Here is a 16,668-nt window from a genome sequence, read left to right on the forward strand (position 1 = left end):
TGTAATTTCAGCTACTTGGGACGCTGAGGCTGGATAATCCCTTGAACCTGGGAAGCAGAAGAGGTTGCAGTGAGCCAAGATTGTGCCACTGCACTCCAGCTTAGGTGACGAAAAGAAAATTGGAAGGAAATTTCACAAACAGAGAAAGCTCTTTCTTCTTACTACTTTGAGAAACCTGTGAAGTGGAATCATTGGCTCATGATCACCCATGTCTCCCAAGTAAGTAGAACAAGCTTAGAATTAAATGAGTATTTATTTATGAGAGAATCTCTTTATGACAAAATTGAAGTGACTTTTAAGTTCTTCTTTGCAGATTTTTGTATTCTCCAAATTTCTTACAAAGAGCATGCATCTTATTCATAATTAAAAACAATAAAACATTATTGTTGGAAAGTAGAATGATTTAATAGTACAAGTAAAGCTCATCCTAAAATAAAAGGTCATTGAGGTTGGCACAGTGGTTCCAATCAAGGCACTTGTAAAACATAAAGTCTCCCAGGAGGTCGAACCTGAATCCCTAAATGGGGTGGAGGTGCAGGTGCCCATGGGTCTGCATTTGCCACTCTTGCCTTGAGTGAAACTTTCATATGATGCTGTAATACTCATGCTTGATATTCTGTGACTGATGATTTTGCATCTTGAAATGATGGCCCAAACTAATGGCCACAGTTGATTATGTTCATGCCCTCTCTGTGTTTTCATGGGCATGCAAGAATCATTTTACAAATTCTCCAACCACAAGCCTCAACCTCTATACTTCACTTCCTGCCCAATAGGGATGTCCCACCTAACCACTCCCCACACTGCAGTACTAAAGTCTCTGGTCACATGTTCCTCTTGCTCCTGTGCCTCTGGACCAGCCCCGGTGCTTCCCCGTGTGGCCCTGTGTGGTGGGGCAGGCCCCTTCCTCTTGGGTCCTCAAAGTAATAAACTCTTCTTTCAAAGTCAGGTGTCTCTGTCTGTCACCTTACCATACCCAGTGGAAATGATTTCAAAACAAAATGTGAGGTACATTTAAAAACAAATGCGAAGGATTGGCATTTCAAAAAACAGAGCTGGGACCTCAGCAAGTTGATAGAAAATGTCCCACGGCAGTTTTTGTATCTGCTTGCCAATGCAAGTGTGAGTGGGCACCAGGATGCCACCTAAGCTTGCTCTCACTGTAAAGTGCCACCAGAAGAAAGGCTGTCGAAGGGATGCTGACAGCCGTCACCCACTGCTGACTACTTGGGGCTCCTTATAGTTTCTGGAAAAAACTAGTTGTGAACAACAAGTGTCATTAGTCACTTCCTCACACCTACTATCTCCTTTGTGCTACTGTAGGACATCTTCTTGCCTACTCTGCAGGAGGCTGGAGCCATGTCTGAGCAGGTATGCTCCTTCCTGGGAAGGATGCCTGGCTTCTCCACTATGGCCTTTATAATGGAGAGCCTGAGGGAAGAGCATTGTGTATAAAACAAAGCTTGCTCCAGGCAGCATTGTGGGAGCCCTTCATAACTGGCCATTGGTCCTTGTTCTAAGTCAGCACAGGAAGGCCCTGTGGCTTAGGTTAGTTGTTTTTACTCTTTGAGTGTCAGCTCTTCTGTTTTTGTTTTTTGTTTGTTTGTTTGTTTTTGTTGTTTTGAGACAGGGCCTTGCTCTGTTGCCCAGGCTGGAGTGCAGTGGCAGCTTGTTCTGTTTGTGAAATAAAGTGGGAGCGTGCGGGCCAGGGGGTTAGGTTCCCCTGGGACTTCTGCCAGCTCTCCAGCATAACTCCTTTCTGTTTTGTTTCTTTCCTTATAAAATAGCATGAGAAAGCCTACATGAGGCCCCTGGCACATCCCAGGTGTATGGGGCACCGGGGCCCCCAGAAGAGGAGCCTTTGGATCTGATGGGAGCAAGGGCTCTACTGAGGCTGCCAGAGATGCCCTCGGTAATGAGGGTGACATAGAGGTGCCAGCACAGCCTGTCAGGCAACGAGGGAAGGAGGGACGGTGGGTCTGACTCAAAGGACACGAGCTGCCTTTGCTGTAGTGCAACCATGGCCCATTGCTCATTGTGCTGCTCTCAGGACTCAGAGTATGGAAGCGGGACCATTGCCGTTACAAACCCGCAGGGAAGGGGCTGAGCACCCGGAGGGCTGTGTGTGCACACACGACGTCATCGGAGTCAGGAAGGCAGCCAGCCGCGAGGAGATGGGAAACTGGTCCACAGCACCCAGGGAGACCTTCACAGCCCACGCATTAGCCCTCGTCAGCCGGTGTCCTGGCGCTCCCCACAAACCCAGACTCTCTCCTTGGCTAACAATGGCCTCCACCAGCCGACCTCTTTGAGCCTCTGTGTTCTCATTTCTTCCATCTGCCACACATGATGCCACAAGGTCCCTGCTCTGTCTCTCCAACATGCCACTCATTCCTGACTCACAGCCTTCATGCTCACACCCCTCCCTTGTCCTCTCCTCACTCTCAGTCATCCTGTTCAATGCCTTCGTGGCACTTATCATAAGCTCTTACGATCATGTTTATAGGTCTGGTTTCATTGTTGCTGTAGGGGAGTCTGTCTCCCCCATTTAGGCCTAACAGGCCAGGAATCTTGTCTGTCTGATTTACTCCTAACATATATTAAGTGTTCAATAAATTTTTGCTGAATAAATGAAGGAAAAAAATCATGCAGCCTCTGAGATGTCATGGGATGACAGCCCAGCCATTGCGAGTTCGCCAGTAAATCATTTTCAGATTAGGACCCTGTTGACAGATGAATTCATATTTTAGTTTTATTGAATGTATTATTGTAATTCTGCAATAGAGGTGCCTAACCTGGGTTGGCGTATTTCCATTCCTGGGAGCCCCAAGGAATGGAAATATGGTAACCCAGCAACATCCCATGAAGCTAGTTACCTGGGAGAATTTGTGGAAAAGGGCACTGACTGGGGTTAATGGGTGTTGGCTTGTGACTGGGGTCCCTGTTGATGGTTTGGTGATTGAGCCTTGGAAGTGGCGTCCCTACCAGCGAATCCAGCTCCACTAGGGTCAAGTGCACCCTCAGAACAGAAAGAGGGATATGGTTTGTTATTTCTTGTGCATTAGCAACGTGCCATCAGTTAACAGGCCATTTCCCACCTAGGATTTAGTGGGATTTTCCACTTTCCCTAGAAAGAGAATACTGTCTGTGGCTTTATTTGTAATCATCATCAGGAAGGTCCTATTGAAGGAGACGGTGAAGTAAGAGGGACCATCCTTCGATCGGACTATGAACTTGGTGGCGGTAGCTGCTGCGGCCTCAGTGCCCTCTTCACTGACATCCAGCACAGCCTTGTGGGTTGCCTGCCAAGGGAAAAACAAACATCAGTGGCCCCAGTGGAGACACTTTTACTTAACTGAGTAAACTAAACTGAGTGTTTTTGCCCTGGAATGGAGATGTCTACCTTGAAAGGATTCAAGGTTCAAATGCCTGGCATTGGGTTTACTCAATACATTGCAGTGGGTGTTGACTACGGTCCATTGGTCCTTACACCGGGATTGAGATGGTTACAAACACAGAGCAGGAAGACCGGAGTGAGTCTCAGTTCTGCCACTTATGGTTGCAAAATTATTAAGATGCTGCGTGCTTCAGGTTCCCGATCTATAAAAGGTAATAATAACTGCATATGCCCCGTAAGGTTATTGTGTAAATTAAGGGAGATCATACAAAGCAAGTGCTCGTGGACTTGCCAGCAGTAGTAATTGCTGCAGTTCTTGCATGGCAGACATGGGTTTGATATGACTAAGGTTAGATCCCTTCTTTGTCTTCTAGGGAAGAGATTCTTAACCTGGAGTTCCTGGATTTCTAAGCTTCAGGGAGGCTTGAGCTCCTGTGACTACAGGCATTATTTTTCATAGGCTCACAGATACACTTTCCTCGAGAAAATGTCCATTATGCTCATTGTATTCCAGTGGGGCCTCTCAACATTTTCTGAAAACCAATGACAAAGGTCCCCTTCAGTGGCCCCAGGATCACTTCTGACTATTATAATCCACTATCAAAATAAAATTTTAGGTCAGGGATCAGTAACCCATATGTGTGCAGGGGCTAGGCAGGTAACCCCAATTAACTGACAGAGACTTCTTGTAAGAGCATGGGGTGCCCACATTACCTGGAGGGCATGGGGTGCCCACATTACCTGGAGGGCATGGGGTGCCCACATTACCTGGAGGGTACTGTCTGGTTAAAAGGGGCACTCATAGCTCAGCTCCTGTGATGGCTGCCATGTGGACACATAGGCTCACTGTTGCCATGTGGGAATTAGAGTTAGTGATTTGTTTCAAGAGGATCAGAAATCTAGACTTTTAGATCTAATATACTATGTTTTAAAACTCCTCTCTCTCTCTCTCTCTCTCTCTCCCTCTCTCTCTCCTTACACACTGAAGGCCAGACAACACATCTACAGGATGCAGATGACCTGTGGGCAGCCACACTGTGATGCCTGTGTGAGGGCCTAAACTTCAAGGAGGAAGAAGGTGAGGTCAGATCCTGAGGGAGCACCTGCTCTCCTGCAGCAGGCATGGGGGAGCAGCTGACTGCTGAGGATGGCTTCAGAACGTTTGTGTGAAGAGGGATAACAGATGCTGCGTGCCCAGAGGGATGGTGGCCATAGGCCGCAAGATTCGGTTCTTCTGGCCACAGAAGACCCTGACTTCACCTTTCAGGCCTCTGTTTCCTTATCAATGAAATAAGAGCGTTTGATTAATTCTGCAGGTGCTTCCAGCTTGGACTGTTTTGCAAATATTCTCATTCAACTCACTTTAGAAACCTGCAGGGAGTCTCTCTTTGTAATTCCAGAAAAATCAGCATTTTCGTCAAAGGCATTTTGGATGCCCATCTTCGGGAGGATGGTTTCCAGATTGTAGGAGGCAGAAATGGAAAATCTGGGAATGAACACCTCTATCCACCTGTGGAGTAGGGAAAAGGAAACAATGAGGTCACAAGCCCATGGTGTCTGCATCTCTGCTCCTAGATGCCATTTTGGGAGACTCCGTTCTTCCTCCAACCATTGCTAATTGCTGCTAAAAAGGTCAACACATCCTAGCCAAGAAACCCAGGTTGCTCTTGAAATAAGCCTCCCAGCTGAGCAGGTCCAGCACTAAAAACATGCAAGGAGATAGACGAGCCCCCAGTGAAGTGGGTGCAGAGGTGAGAAGGTAGTCAGCAAGGGAGTCTATGGCAGAAACCAACAGGAGACGTCCAGTAGCAATGGAAGCTCATCAACCACCCACTCACTGTCCGGAATACCTCCTCAGCAGCACTTCCTGATGCAGGCCCTGCTAATAATGCCCTAGAGCAGCAAAGTCTAGCAGAACTTCCTGTGATGCTGGGAAGATCCTAGACCTGCACTCTCCAGTACGGTAGCCATTAGCCATGTGTGGCTACTGAGCAACTTAAACAGTGGCTTGTGCAAATGAGAAACTAAAATGTTAATTTTACTACATTTCAGTTAACTTAAGTGTAAATTACTGCAGGTGGCTTAGCGGCTACTATATTGAACAGCACCACCTGATAATTTAGCACAATATTTTTTTCTTCTGCGATGGTTTCCCTGAACCGAGAGTAAACAGCCCACATGTATTGAACTTTTTTTTTTAGATGGAGTCTCACTCTGTCGCTCAGGCTGGAGTGCAATGGCACAGTCTCTGCTCACTGCAACCTCCGCCCCGTGGGTTCAAGCGTTTCTCCTGCCTCAGCCTCCCAAGTAGCTGGGATTACAGGTGTATGTGGCCATGCCCGGCTAATTTTTTTGTATTTTAGTAGAGACAGGGTTTCACCGTGTTGCCCAGGCTGGTCTTGAACTCCTGAGCTCAGGCAATCCACCCACCTCGGCTTCCCAAAGTGCTAGGATTACAGGTGTGAGTCCAGCCTGAACATTTATTATATGCCAGACATTGTCCCAGGCACATTCAACAACACTTCCCCCATTTTAAAGATGGTAAAGCTTACTTTTAGTGCTTTGCCCAAGGTTATGTACTTAGTGACTCACAGCAATGAAAGCACAAAAATATTGGATGGACACATTTCAGTCCTCATCTGACAGGTGTCTTGTGACCCCTCATGCCAGGGACAGCTCTCTTTTCCCTGCCACTGTCCCCGTTCCATGTTTCCTCTGTGCTCCATCTGCTGCTCTGTGCTCTGTCCCTCCCTCCCTGAAATTCTGTGCCACCTCCTCTTCCTATGCCCAGCCCCAGATGCAGCCTGAGAAGAGAAGAAATCGCTGACACAACCTGCAGCATCTCTTCATCCTTGAGTTTGAGTTTTTGCCAGTGCTGTGTCCTCTACCAAAGCTGCCCTTCCCAATCCTCTGTGTGCTCATACGCTACCCACATGTGCAGCTAAACCCCACCGCCTCCTTGAAGCTGTCCCTCAGTCCCAGTTGAAAGTGATCTCTCTCTGCTCAGAAGCTCCTCAGCACCTCAGCACCTTTCCTGCCCTCCCGTGTGGCATTGCCCAATCTCTTTCTTGAATTCCAGTTACACTGCAGCCTTCCTTCTCTCTTCCCAGACTATGAGCACCAGGGAATGCTGCTAAAATCATTCTAAGATGCCAAAAATATATTGCTGAGAGACAGAACATAAAACTTTGACATTCCTTTTTTATCTCATGATTAATCTTTTTGATAGTCTCCATATTTTTTATACTCACCATACTAATTATAGAACTAATAATAACGTTATTAGCTAGCATTTACTGAACACTTACTATCTTCTAGGAATTCTTCTAAGCACTTTCTAAGTAGCAGGTTACTTTATCTTTTCACCAACCTTTGGATTTGGTAATATTGTTATCCTCTTTCTTATATGTGACCACCAATGCTTTTGTTTGCTTGCTTTTATGGGATCATTCCATAGATTTCAATATCAGATAGGCTTCTAGAGCCATCTCTGCAAGCATATAACAGCTACATGACCTTGGGCAATTCACTTACCCCCTTGGAGCCTCCGTTTCCTCATCTGTGTAATGAGTGGTACTAAGACTCCTCATCAGGTGATAGTGAACTTCAAGTGTGAACATGTATAGACAGCCCCAGGCTCTCTGTCCTGCATGCAGTTGGTGCTCACTGTGCAGAAGTGATTATCCAACAGCTGTTAGCACAATCTCTCCCCCATCTTTCAATGTGTGCAGCCCCTGCCTCAGGGCCCAGGAGATTGACACAGGTGCCCACCTTTTCTGGAGTGAGTGGCTCCACTTTCTCAGTGTTCTGGCTGACAAGGCCTGTTCCAGTTGCCTCATCTTGCCCTTGCTAGGGAGGACAAAGAAGGCCACGACATCTCCCTTGTAGTCCATCTGCAGCACAAAGCAGTTCAGCTCTGTATCCACCCCAAAAGCAAACTGCTCCTTCTGGTGCATCATGGGGACAGGCACAGTGACCTGCTTGCCCACCAGGAATGGGAAGTTCTTTCTTGTATATGCAGGGTGAAAGGGCTTCTCCCACTTGGCTAGCACAAAGAGAGAAAAGAAGTCTTTATGTCAAAGTGCAATTAGCGAGGCAAAGACAGCAAACTGAAATGGGGAATTACTGCTAATGGGTATGAGGTTTCTCTTTGAGACGACAAAAAAAATGCTCTGATATTACACAGCGGAGTAGTTGCCCAAACTTGTGAATATACTAAAAAGCAATAAAATGGTGAATTTTATGACATGTGAATTGTATTTCAATTAAAAATAGAATTAGTTAAATAGAACAACATAAAGTGAAGGTAACTTAGTAAGGGCTCAAAGCATACCAGTTTTCCTTCCTTCTCTTTCCTCTTTGCAGGATGGATGGATAAATGGGTGGATAGCCTGGCAGATGGAGGGTGGATGGATAGATGAATAGCTAATGGATAAATGGTTGGCTGTCTGGGTGGATAGATGGATTAATGGATGAATGGATGGATGGATGAACCGATAGATGGATAGATAGATGAATAGATTAATGGATAGGTTGTTGGCTAGCTAGATGACTAGCTAGGTGGATGAATGGATGCATGGATGGATGGATGGATGGACGGATAGATGGATGAACTGATGGATGGATGGATGAACTGATGGATGGATAAATGGGTGGATAGTTTGCTGGATGGGTAGATGCAGGGTGGAGGGATGAACAGGTTAATGGATAAATGGTTGGCTGTCTGGGTGGATAGATGGATGCATGCATGGATTCGTGGATGAATGACAGATGGATAAATGGGTGGATAGTTTGGTGAATGGGCAGATATAGGGTGGACAGATAGATGAATAGATTAATGGACAGGTGGTTGGCTAGCTAGGTGGATGAATGGATGCATGGATGCATGGATGAACTAATGGATGAACAAATGGATGGATAGCTTGGTGAATGGGTAGATGGATAGATGAATACATTAATGGATAGATGGCTGGCTGGTTGGTTAGGCACATGCCTGGATGGATGGACAGATAAACTAGTGCATGGATAAATGAGTGAACATGTGGATGAAGGGAGGGAGGAAGGAAGGGAAGGAGAGGGACAGAGGAAGGGAGGGATGATATGGTGGCATCCATGAAAACTCTGCCTGGAGATGCCAGGCACTTCTATCTTAAGGACAACCCTATAAAGTTGGCTTTATCATCAGACTATCCAGTCAGCACAGAGACTGGCACAGGTCAGGCACTCAACACATGGTAAATCTTTTAGAGACACATGCTGAGGATCATAGAGCAAGTATGGGGCAGAGGCAAAATTCAAATTCAAGTTGTTTGACTTTAAAGCTGATGTGCATTCCCTGCGATACAGTGAAACTGTAAAGCTCTAACATATATCTATATCTATATCTATATGTAGTTATATATGAAGGAGACTTCATATATATACGGGATACGAATGACAGTCACATCAGCTTGTCTACATTTCTACACCTGTGAAAGTGTTCACACTCTTGGATTTGCTTCTTAAACTGGGTTGTTAGAGAGCTCCATGTTTCTTCTCTAAAACTTTCAAGGGGCAGTGGGACAGCTGCTGGTGGCAAGAGATCCTTTCTCTCAGGTAGTTTCCAGATTTTTCCTATGGCTTTCCCACTGAGTCAAATGTAAACACACCTCAAGACGCTTAATCTGTCTACCCAAAGGGAGCTAAATGAGCCCCCACTGTAACTGGTAAACATGAGCTATCCTAGGTCCTGCAGCCAGCTAATTGCAAAGCTACTTAGAGCTCAGGCCCTCCCATTTCTCCACCCTGCAGTCTAGGGTTTGTCTGGCTTGTGTATTTCACTAAGCAAAAATCATTATCATCATCATAAAATAAATAAATAAAAATCAACTTCTCAAATCCTTACCTTTAAAGAAAATGTGGTTCACCAGCACCATGGCTGTCAGAAGGTCAAGGTCTTGGATTATGTCTACAACCTTCCCTTGGGTCTTCTTTTTCACATGGCTGTTGATCCTCGCCTGGGCAATGGAGGGGTTGGAGAAATCTGTAGAAAACACTTCTGCTTCATACAGCCTCTTGACATTGCCTAAGAAATTTGCCTGCAGCTGCAGCTCCTTCTTGACGAAGAGGGCACTTCCCATCTTCAAGGTCAGGTCTTTGCTGGGAACAGTCAGTGAGTGAACCAGGTGCTGGAAGCCCTGGTGGATGGCAGACTCTGGTGTGTGTGTGAGGTTGAAGCCCAGGCCCTGGAGAATCTGGGTCTTGGTGACTGAGTGGGCCCCAAGGGAGAGCATGGCCAGGGAAGTGGAGACACTCACAGGGGAGAAGAAGATGTTCTGACTCGGGGTCTCCAAAACCAGCCTGCGGTATAGGCGGAAGGCAAAGTCGGTGTTGAGGGAATACACCTGTGAGGCAGGGGTGCTCTTTGTGGAGGAAGGGTGGGGGTATCCACTGGGGGCATTGGCCGGGGACGCACAGTACATTGGAGCACAGAGGCCAACAGCAAAGAGTACTCCATAAAGGGAAGATGCCATTTTGGAACAAAATACGTCTGCAAGAGAAGTAAGAACCATTGAGGGGGTAAACTGAGGGTCCAGGCCCTGAATCAGAGACCCTTTAACACCCCACGCCATCAGCAGCAGAATGAGGACAGATAGGCCAGTTAGCAGAGCTCTCTCACATAATCTCTGAGCCTCACAATATTCCCATGATGTAGATCTTATTATTGCTGTTTTACTTGCAAATGAGTAAACAGGCCACAGAAAGTCTGTGTAACTTACCCCAAATAACATGGTTGACTTGTCCGTGTTCTGTGTGGGCTTCAAAGTCAGGTCTCAAATTCCAAATCCCATGCTTTTTGATGTTTCTGCTTCATGGACTTATTTTTTAAGAATTGAGTGTGTGAAACCAGATTGCATTAGCAGCCAGAAGTGGTTTCTCACCCTTTGGAGGTCCCTCCACACATTCTTTATCCATTTTGTGTAGATCTGATTATTTTCTCACCCTGGCTGCCTGTTCCCAGACACAGGCATTTACTAATGTGTTCATATCTCTCAAAAAGTGGAACCCTGGAGCAAAAGGCTGTCCTTTTTGCTGCGCTCCTTCAGGTGCCCTGAGCACTGGCAGTCAGTTGCTGATGAGCTGCAGTTCTAGTCACATCTGTCTGCTTCCCCTTCAAGCCTCAGCTGACACGGCTTTGGCACCAAGGAGACTTCAGACTAAATGACCTGATAGCAATTTCAAACCCCAACAGGGCTGGGCTTGCATCTAACCCTGACATTCGTGGTGGACAAGTAACCTCTCTGGACTTCTCTGTTTCGCCTTTGTAAAACAGAGATAGTTACCTTACAGAGTTGTTCAGAGGACTGAGTGTGATAAGGCACAAATTGTGCAGCACGGGACCCAGCACATGGTGAGCGCCGAATACATTACTTTTACTGTTGTTTTGTTGAAGTCAGAGAGAATTTGATTGGAGCAACTCTATCAAGTACTGCTCGCAGGCCTCCCCAGCCCTGCCTACAGCACCCTCACCTGTTCAGTTTCATCAGAAAGATTTCATTTACTTTAACACAACTTTACAGAGGAGCTCCAACCCTGTGGGTTGACCCTGAGATACAACAGTAAATGGTCATTTTAGAGAAGGAAGGTGTATGAATCCAATGCAAGGCCAGGTGAGGTCTGTGCTCAGCCAGAGGGGAAAGCAAAGCAGGTGTGTGCTCCAATAGGTCACATCCGTCTGAAGGCTTTTCTCTCCTCACCAATTTTATAATTTCCCCCCCATGACCTGGGTGTCCTTCCCCCCATCATCCTTTTCACAAGCACAGTGCCTTCATAACCCCCCTTGCCTTTCATCAGACTTTGCTCTTTAGTCATTTATACTACAGTGTGAATGGCTGCCACCAACTCTTCTCCTAGGAGCAACGGCATGAAGTGTTACTCCTGATTGTGAAGGAAAGACTTTACCCACTGGAACAAGAATTCAGTCAATAAGTGAACAATTATTTTGCCAGAAATGGAGAAGGAAAAGATAAGAGAACCTTTGCCAAAAGTGACAAAAATATTGCCACACATAGTCACTTGTCTATGTCAGACCAAGCATAATGTGACAGCCACATTCCCAACAATTTCTCTGTGGAAATGAAATATGTAAATGAATCACATTTTATTATACCAGATATAATCTAACTTAGATGGAACTTTATAAAGAACCCTTTTACTGAAAGAGTAATTCTTTTGCAAAACTGTTCATTTCTCTCCATTTCCACTTACGTGATTGGCGATTTCTGTTTTGTAGTTTTGTGTTTGCCTGTTTGACTAAAGTGGAATTTTCTTTCTAAGTTACATTCGCATCCATCCATCCACCTACTGGACTCTTTGCCAACCTGTTCTGAACTGACCTCCGGAGCTGCCCCCACCCTGAGTGCCCCATCTCTCCCTTTCTCCAAGAAGGCCATTTTACCCATGCTGCCATCTTCCAAGTCAGGAGACTGATGGTCACTCTGCACTCTTCGGCCACCCTCCTTCCCCACATCGTTCTTCCTCCCCGAGACATCGCAAGCCCCAGCTTCTCTCCATCTCTTTGCTTTTCCCTTGGTCCAAACCCTCCTTATCTCTCCCCTGGACAATCCTGAAGGCTTCTGGACTCATCTCCCTCCTCTGGTCATGCTTCCTCAAAACGTTTTTCTTAAGAAACTTTACCAATTTGACTCTGCACAGAGACGATCTACTGGGAGATAGAAGTGTTGGGGCTACAATGGGGGACAGATAGCCAGGGTCCTGGCTAAAGAGTTCTCTGGGAACCCTATGACATGTGGCCTTGAGAGTTGACTGCTTCCCCTCTCTTCGGCCCCACTGCTGGCCAGTGGATTTATCTGCAGCCTCTGCAGTCAACACCAATAGCAAACAGCCCAGGGTCCACCTCCCTCCCTTCTCTTCCCACTCACCCACCCCTTGCTCAGGCATAGCGTACTCTGCTACAAATGCCCCTCCTGGATGCCACCTTCCTTTGCTCATGGAAAAGCCCTTGATTCTCACTCTGGAAGACTCTACTTAGCTATTACCGGCTTGAGAGGCCCTCCCTGGCTCCCCTCTCCTGTTGTGACTTCATCACTCTCTCCCTTCTCTCTTCTGGCACTTCTGAAATTTACTCGACTTCTATTACCAAATGGATTATCACTGACCACACGCATGCCTTTAGATAATCTGTAGGTTCTTTGAATGTGTAATTTATGCATTTGGTCCATTGGGTTGAACATGTACACTTACTATGCAGGTAGTATAGGAGGTGTTGGGGCTACAATGAGGGACAGAGAGACAGGGTCCTTGTCCTTAAGGAGCCCACTGGGAAGACAGACAATTAGCAAACACCACTAGGCACAAGAAGTGTGTGTGTGGGATGAGTAAGTACAGGCATTGGGAACACCTATTCCATAACAAGAAAGGCTTCCAGTGGAAGTGGCAGCTGATTGAAACTTGAAAAATGTTAGCAAGGTAAAAGGGAAAAGCAGAGAAGAGAGAGATTCAGGCTGGGAGGACCACCTGTGCAAGGGCCCAGAGGGAACCAGAGCCAGGCAGCTTTGAGGAACAGAAAAGGTTCTGACACAGATTTCAGCACCACAGAAGCCGGCAGGAAGGGCTGGGGAGCGGGAGAGACCGGCTGCCGAGAGACGGGGCCCCATGCAGGGATGTGCGGACTTGGTTCTGTGCCCTGGAACCCACTGGGGGATGGCTGCAGAGAACCTCAGCAGCAGAGAATTCTCAAGACTATCCCTGCGCCTGTCTGTGTTCTTCATTGCTCTACACACCTGCTTCCTGTCCTCCTTCCCCCTTCCCCCACCAGCACGGAAAAGTGCCCAATGTATGGGCTCAGTAGACACTTGGTGTGCTGCCCTGAGATGGAGAAGCATTTACACCAGCCTCAGAACTGGGGTGGTGGCTGGGCGCGGTGGCTCACGCCTGTAATCCTAGCACTTTCGAGGCAGGTGGATCACCTGAGGTCAGGAGTTCCAGACCAGCCTGGCCAACGTGGCAAAACCCCATCTCTACTAAAAATGCAAAAGTTAGCCAGGCTTGGTGGCGGGCACCTGTAGTCCCAGCTACTCCAGAGGCTGAGACAGGAGAATCACTTGAACCCAGGAGGCGGAGGTTGCAGTGAGTCGAGATCAGGCCATTGCACTCCAGCCTGGGCAACAAGAGTGAAACTCCGTCTCAAAAAAAAAAAAAAAAAGCAACAACAACAAAAAACCAGGGAGGTGAAATGAAGGAGGCCTCCTGGAATATAAGACTGAAACCCCGAGTTTCTCTTATTTGATAAGCTCTGTGACAGACTGGGGCTCTTCAGGACGCCGTGTAAGAGTGTGGCATCTGCAGGCTTCCCTGTGACAAGCTGGGGTCCACTGTGTTAACTTGGGGTCTGCAGGCCCTCTAGCCTCAGTGGTGAAGCGGCAGCACTTATCTTGATGGCCACTCAGAAGTCAGAGCCCAAGCAACATCATGGTTCCCCTCCTAACCTCAGAGCAGTACTTTCTGTTTAGAGAACAGCATTGTCCTCGAATTGCTTCATCTTCTGAATTGCGTCGACCCCGATCTGTAAGGAGGGCAGTTCTGAGGAAGGGCGAGACAACGTCTGCAGAACGCCCAGTGCGGCGTCCAGCCCATGGTGGGCAGGAGACCAAAGTTGCATCTCTCTTGTGGCTCTTATGATTTTGTGTCCCTCCCTTGGAATCAGGGTGAAGGAATAGGATTGTCCCTGGCTATTCATGACCATGGGAGAGGGGACCAGGTTGAAGGAAGAGGACATCAGCCACATGGAGGGGAAGCGGGTGCTGCCAGGTGCCAGGATGCCACAAGCACCAGGGGTCTGTGCGCCTTTCTGTGGAGGCTGGCAGTGGGGCAGGTGGCTCTCAGGGGGCCCCCACTGATGCTGGGTTGTGCCTCCTAAAGAATCCGCATTCCCATCAGCAGAGGTGGCCTATTAGACGCGGCCTCCACGCCCCAAGTCTTGTTTCTTTTGGGCTTGGGTTGAGTAGGGGAGACCCACCTGAAGTCGGGGAGTTGGCTAGTAAGTGTCCTGAGTCATCGATGGTACTGGCCTCCATGTGACTTCAGGTAAGTCTCTGCTTTTCACAAGACTTCAGGAAGAGGTGGTCTCAAAAGGCCCTCTCTTCTGAGTCTGGGATCTATGTCTGAGGGCCCCCAGGTCATTGCTCTCTTGGGGGAAAACCGTGGTCAAAGCTCATTCAGTCAGCTCTTAAAATCCACCACATTCCCCACTTTGCTTCTCCCCACCCTGAACTCCTGTCCTCCTGTGGCCACCCCTTCTCTCTCCCAGCCCTGCCAAGGCCCTTGCCCCTCTTTTGGCTGTGGCCCGGGTTTATGTCAGCGTTCGGCCAGGGGGCACTGCTCATTGGGGTGACAGGGACACTCTGCCGTCCCCAGGGCTTGCCTCTTCTGGACCTCTCCCTCCCAGCTACCACAGCCTGCATTCCACCTTCCATTGTCTCTCACTCACTCCTATCTCCAAGCTCTCCTCCACCCTGCAGATAGGGTGACCTTTCCAGATGCTGATCTGGTGTATCACTCACTTCGCCTCGAATTCCTCAATGGCTCCCCATTGAGCTCAGGAAAAATGCTCAAGCCCCTGACATTCAAGAGCTTTATTTATTGGGCCCTGACTCACCTCCCCAGCCACATCTTTGGGGACCCAGCTGTTTGCATTCCTCAATTCCACCCCATCCCCTATCTTCGTTTGCCTCTTTATCCAGCTTGGCTGTCAAGGGCTTCATTTTAATCTAACGTGCTTCACCCCCAGGCCTGTGTCTTCATGTCCCAGCCCTGTGGCAAGGCTCCATGTGTGGTAGAACCTACCTATCTGCTCCTTTCCTGCCAAGTGCTGCTGGAAGAGGGGTTCTGCAAGGCAGCCTCGTCTACTGTGGGTTCCCAACCACTAGCCTTTATCCACCTGGCAACATGTAACTCATCAGCTCACTCTCCCATTTTCAGGGAAAAGCTTCACCTTTTCCACATCCTTAACCTTTTTATTCCAGGGTGGAATGGATGCCCACCCTGCTACATATGCGTATGTGCCTACATGTGCGCACACACACACACACACACACACACACACACACTGAGCAGACAACCTTGCCTCCTATCTCACATAAAAGAGAGATCCTATGAAAAGGAATTGTCTCAACTTCCCTCAAAGGGCATCCTCTCTGCCTATCCCTACTTTCCCAGTCGCCCCTCTCTCTCCCCTACACCTCCACTCCACCAACAAAGCAGAGGATCTGCCCTCCTTTGAGGTCCAGTCCCCCTTCCTGGGCCTTAGAAAGTATCTCTTCTCTCCATCTCAGGACCCTTCCACCTCTCTTTTCTGCACTTAAACACTCCCTCTCAAGCTGATCCTTGCTGTTAGTTTGGAAACTGTTCAAGTCTTGCTCGTTAAGACAAAGAAACCAACAACGACACAACAACAAAAACACTCCTTTCACCCTCTCATTTGCTTCTAGCAGCTGCCCTATTTCCATACTCCTCCCCTTGTGGCCCAAATTTTCAAGAGCTGTGTATTCATGGTCTCTGTGGCCTTACCTCCAACTCACTCACTGGTCCACTCCAGCCTGGCTTCTGTATCCACAAAAATGTGACCCAGATGCTACTAAAAGCCAACTAATGTGTCCAGTGTCTAGGTTCTCATCTTATTTGACTTCCCAGCTGCATTTGACACTGAAGACCATGCTCTGATCCAGTCCTTCCCTCTGGCTCAGTGAGACCACATTCCCGATCTCTCTGCACCTCCTCCTTACCCACCTTTGCAGGTTCCTCTTCTCTTGCCCTGTCCTTGCATGGTTGGCAAGCCGTGGCACTTGCTTACTTGGTTGTAGCTCTCTCCTCACTTTAATCTCTCCTCTCCCTCCAGCTGATCTCATGCCATGACACCCATGAGTTCATTACTAAGACATGCAAATGATATATTATTTTTATTCTCCAGCTCAATCCTTTCCTCTGATCTCTACATGTCTAACTGCCTACTTGATATCTCCTCCTGATGTTGCAAATAAACCTTACATGCAATATGAACCACAATGAACTCAGACTCCTTCCCAAGAACCATCTCCCAGCAACAGCCACAACCGAAACCTCTTTTCAACATTTCTGTCCCTGGGTCCACCATTCACCTAGTTAGCTGAGCCTAGGAGGCATCCTTGCACTTCCTTCTTCTTCATGTCAACTTATCCCCAGTTTTGTCAACTTTACCTCCTAAATGTTGCTCAAGTCCATCCACTTTTCTCTGC

The 16,668-nt window shown here is 47.7% G+C and overlaps 1 protein-coding gene across 3 annotated transcripts; it reads right to left on the reverse strand.

The window, feature by feature from the left end:
- Positions 1-2,726: 2,726 nt before the first annotated feature.
- Positions 2,727-16,245, reverse strand: SERPINA9 (serpin family A member 9). 3 transcript variants are annotated; one of them, XM_063698351.1, is made up of 6 exons: positions 16,184-16,245; positions 9,694-9,926; positions 9,282-9,393; positions 7,169-7,442; positions 4,760-4,907; positions 2,727-3,302 (listed from the first exon to the last, which is right to left on the reverse strand). In XM_063698351.1, the coding sequence occupies exons 1-6, from the start codon at positions 16,218-16,220 to the stop codon at positions 3,099-3,101; spliced, it is 1,008 nt and encodes a 335-aa protein (XP_063554421.1). In that variant the 5' UTR covers positions 16,221-16,245; the 3' UTR covers positions 2,727-3,098. The 3 variants fall into 3 exon arrangements, with proteins under 3 accessions (XP_063554421.1, XP_063554420.1, XP_004055681.5); XM_063698350.1 differs by having other exon boundaries at positions 9,282-9,736; XM_004055633.5 differs by having other exon boundaries at positions 9,282-9,926.
- Positions 16,246-16,668: the final 423 nt, after the last annotated feature.

Source organism: Gorilla gorilla, chromosome 15, assembly GCF_029281585.2.
Source record: "Gorilla gorilla gorilla isolate KB3781 chromosome 15, NHGRI_mGorGor1-v2.1_pri, whole genome shotgun sequence".
NCBI lineage: Eukaryota > Metazoa > Chordata > Mammalia > Primates > Hominidae > Gorilla > Gorilla gorilla.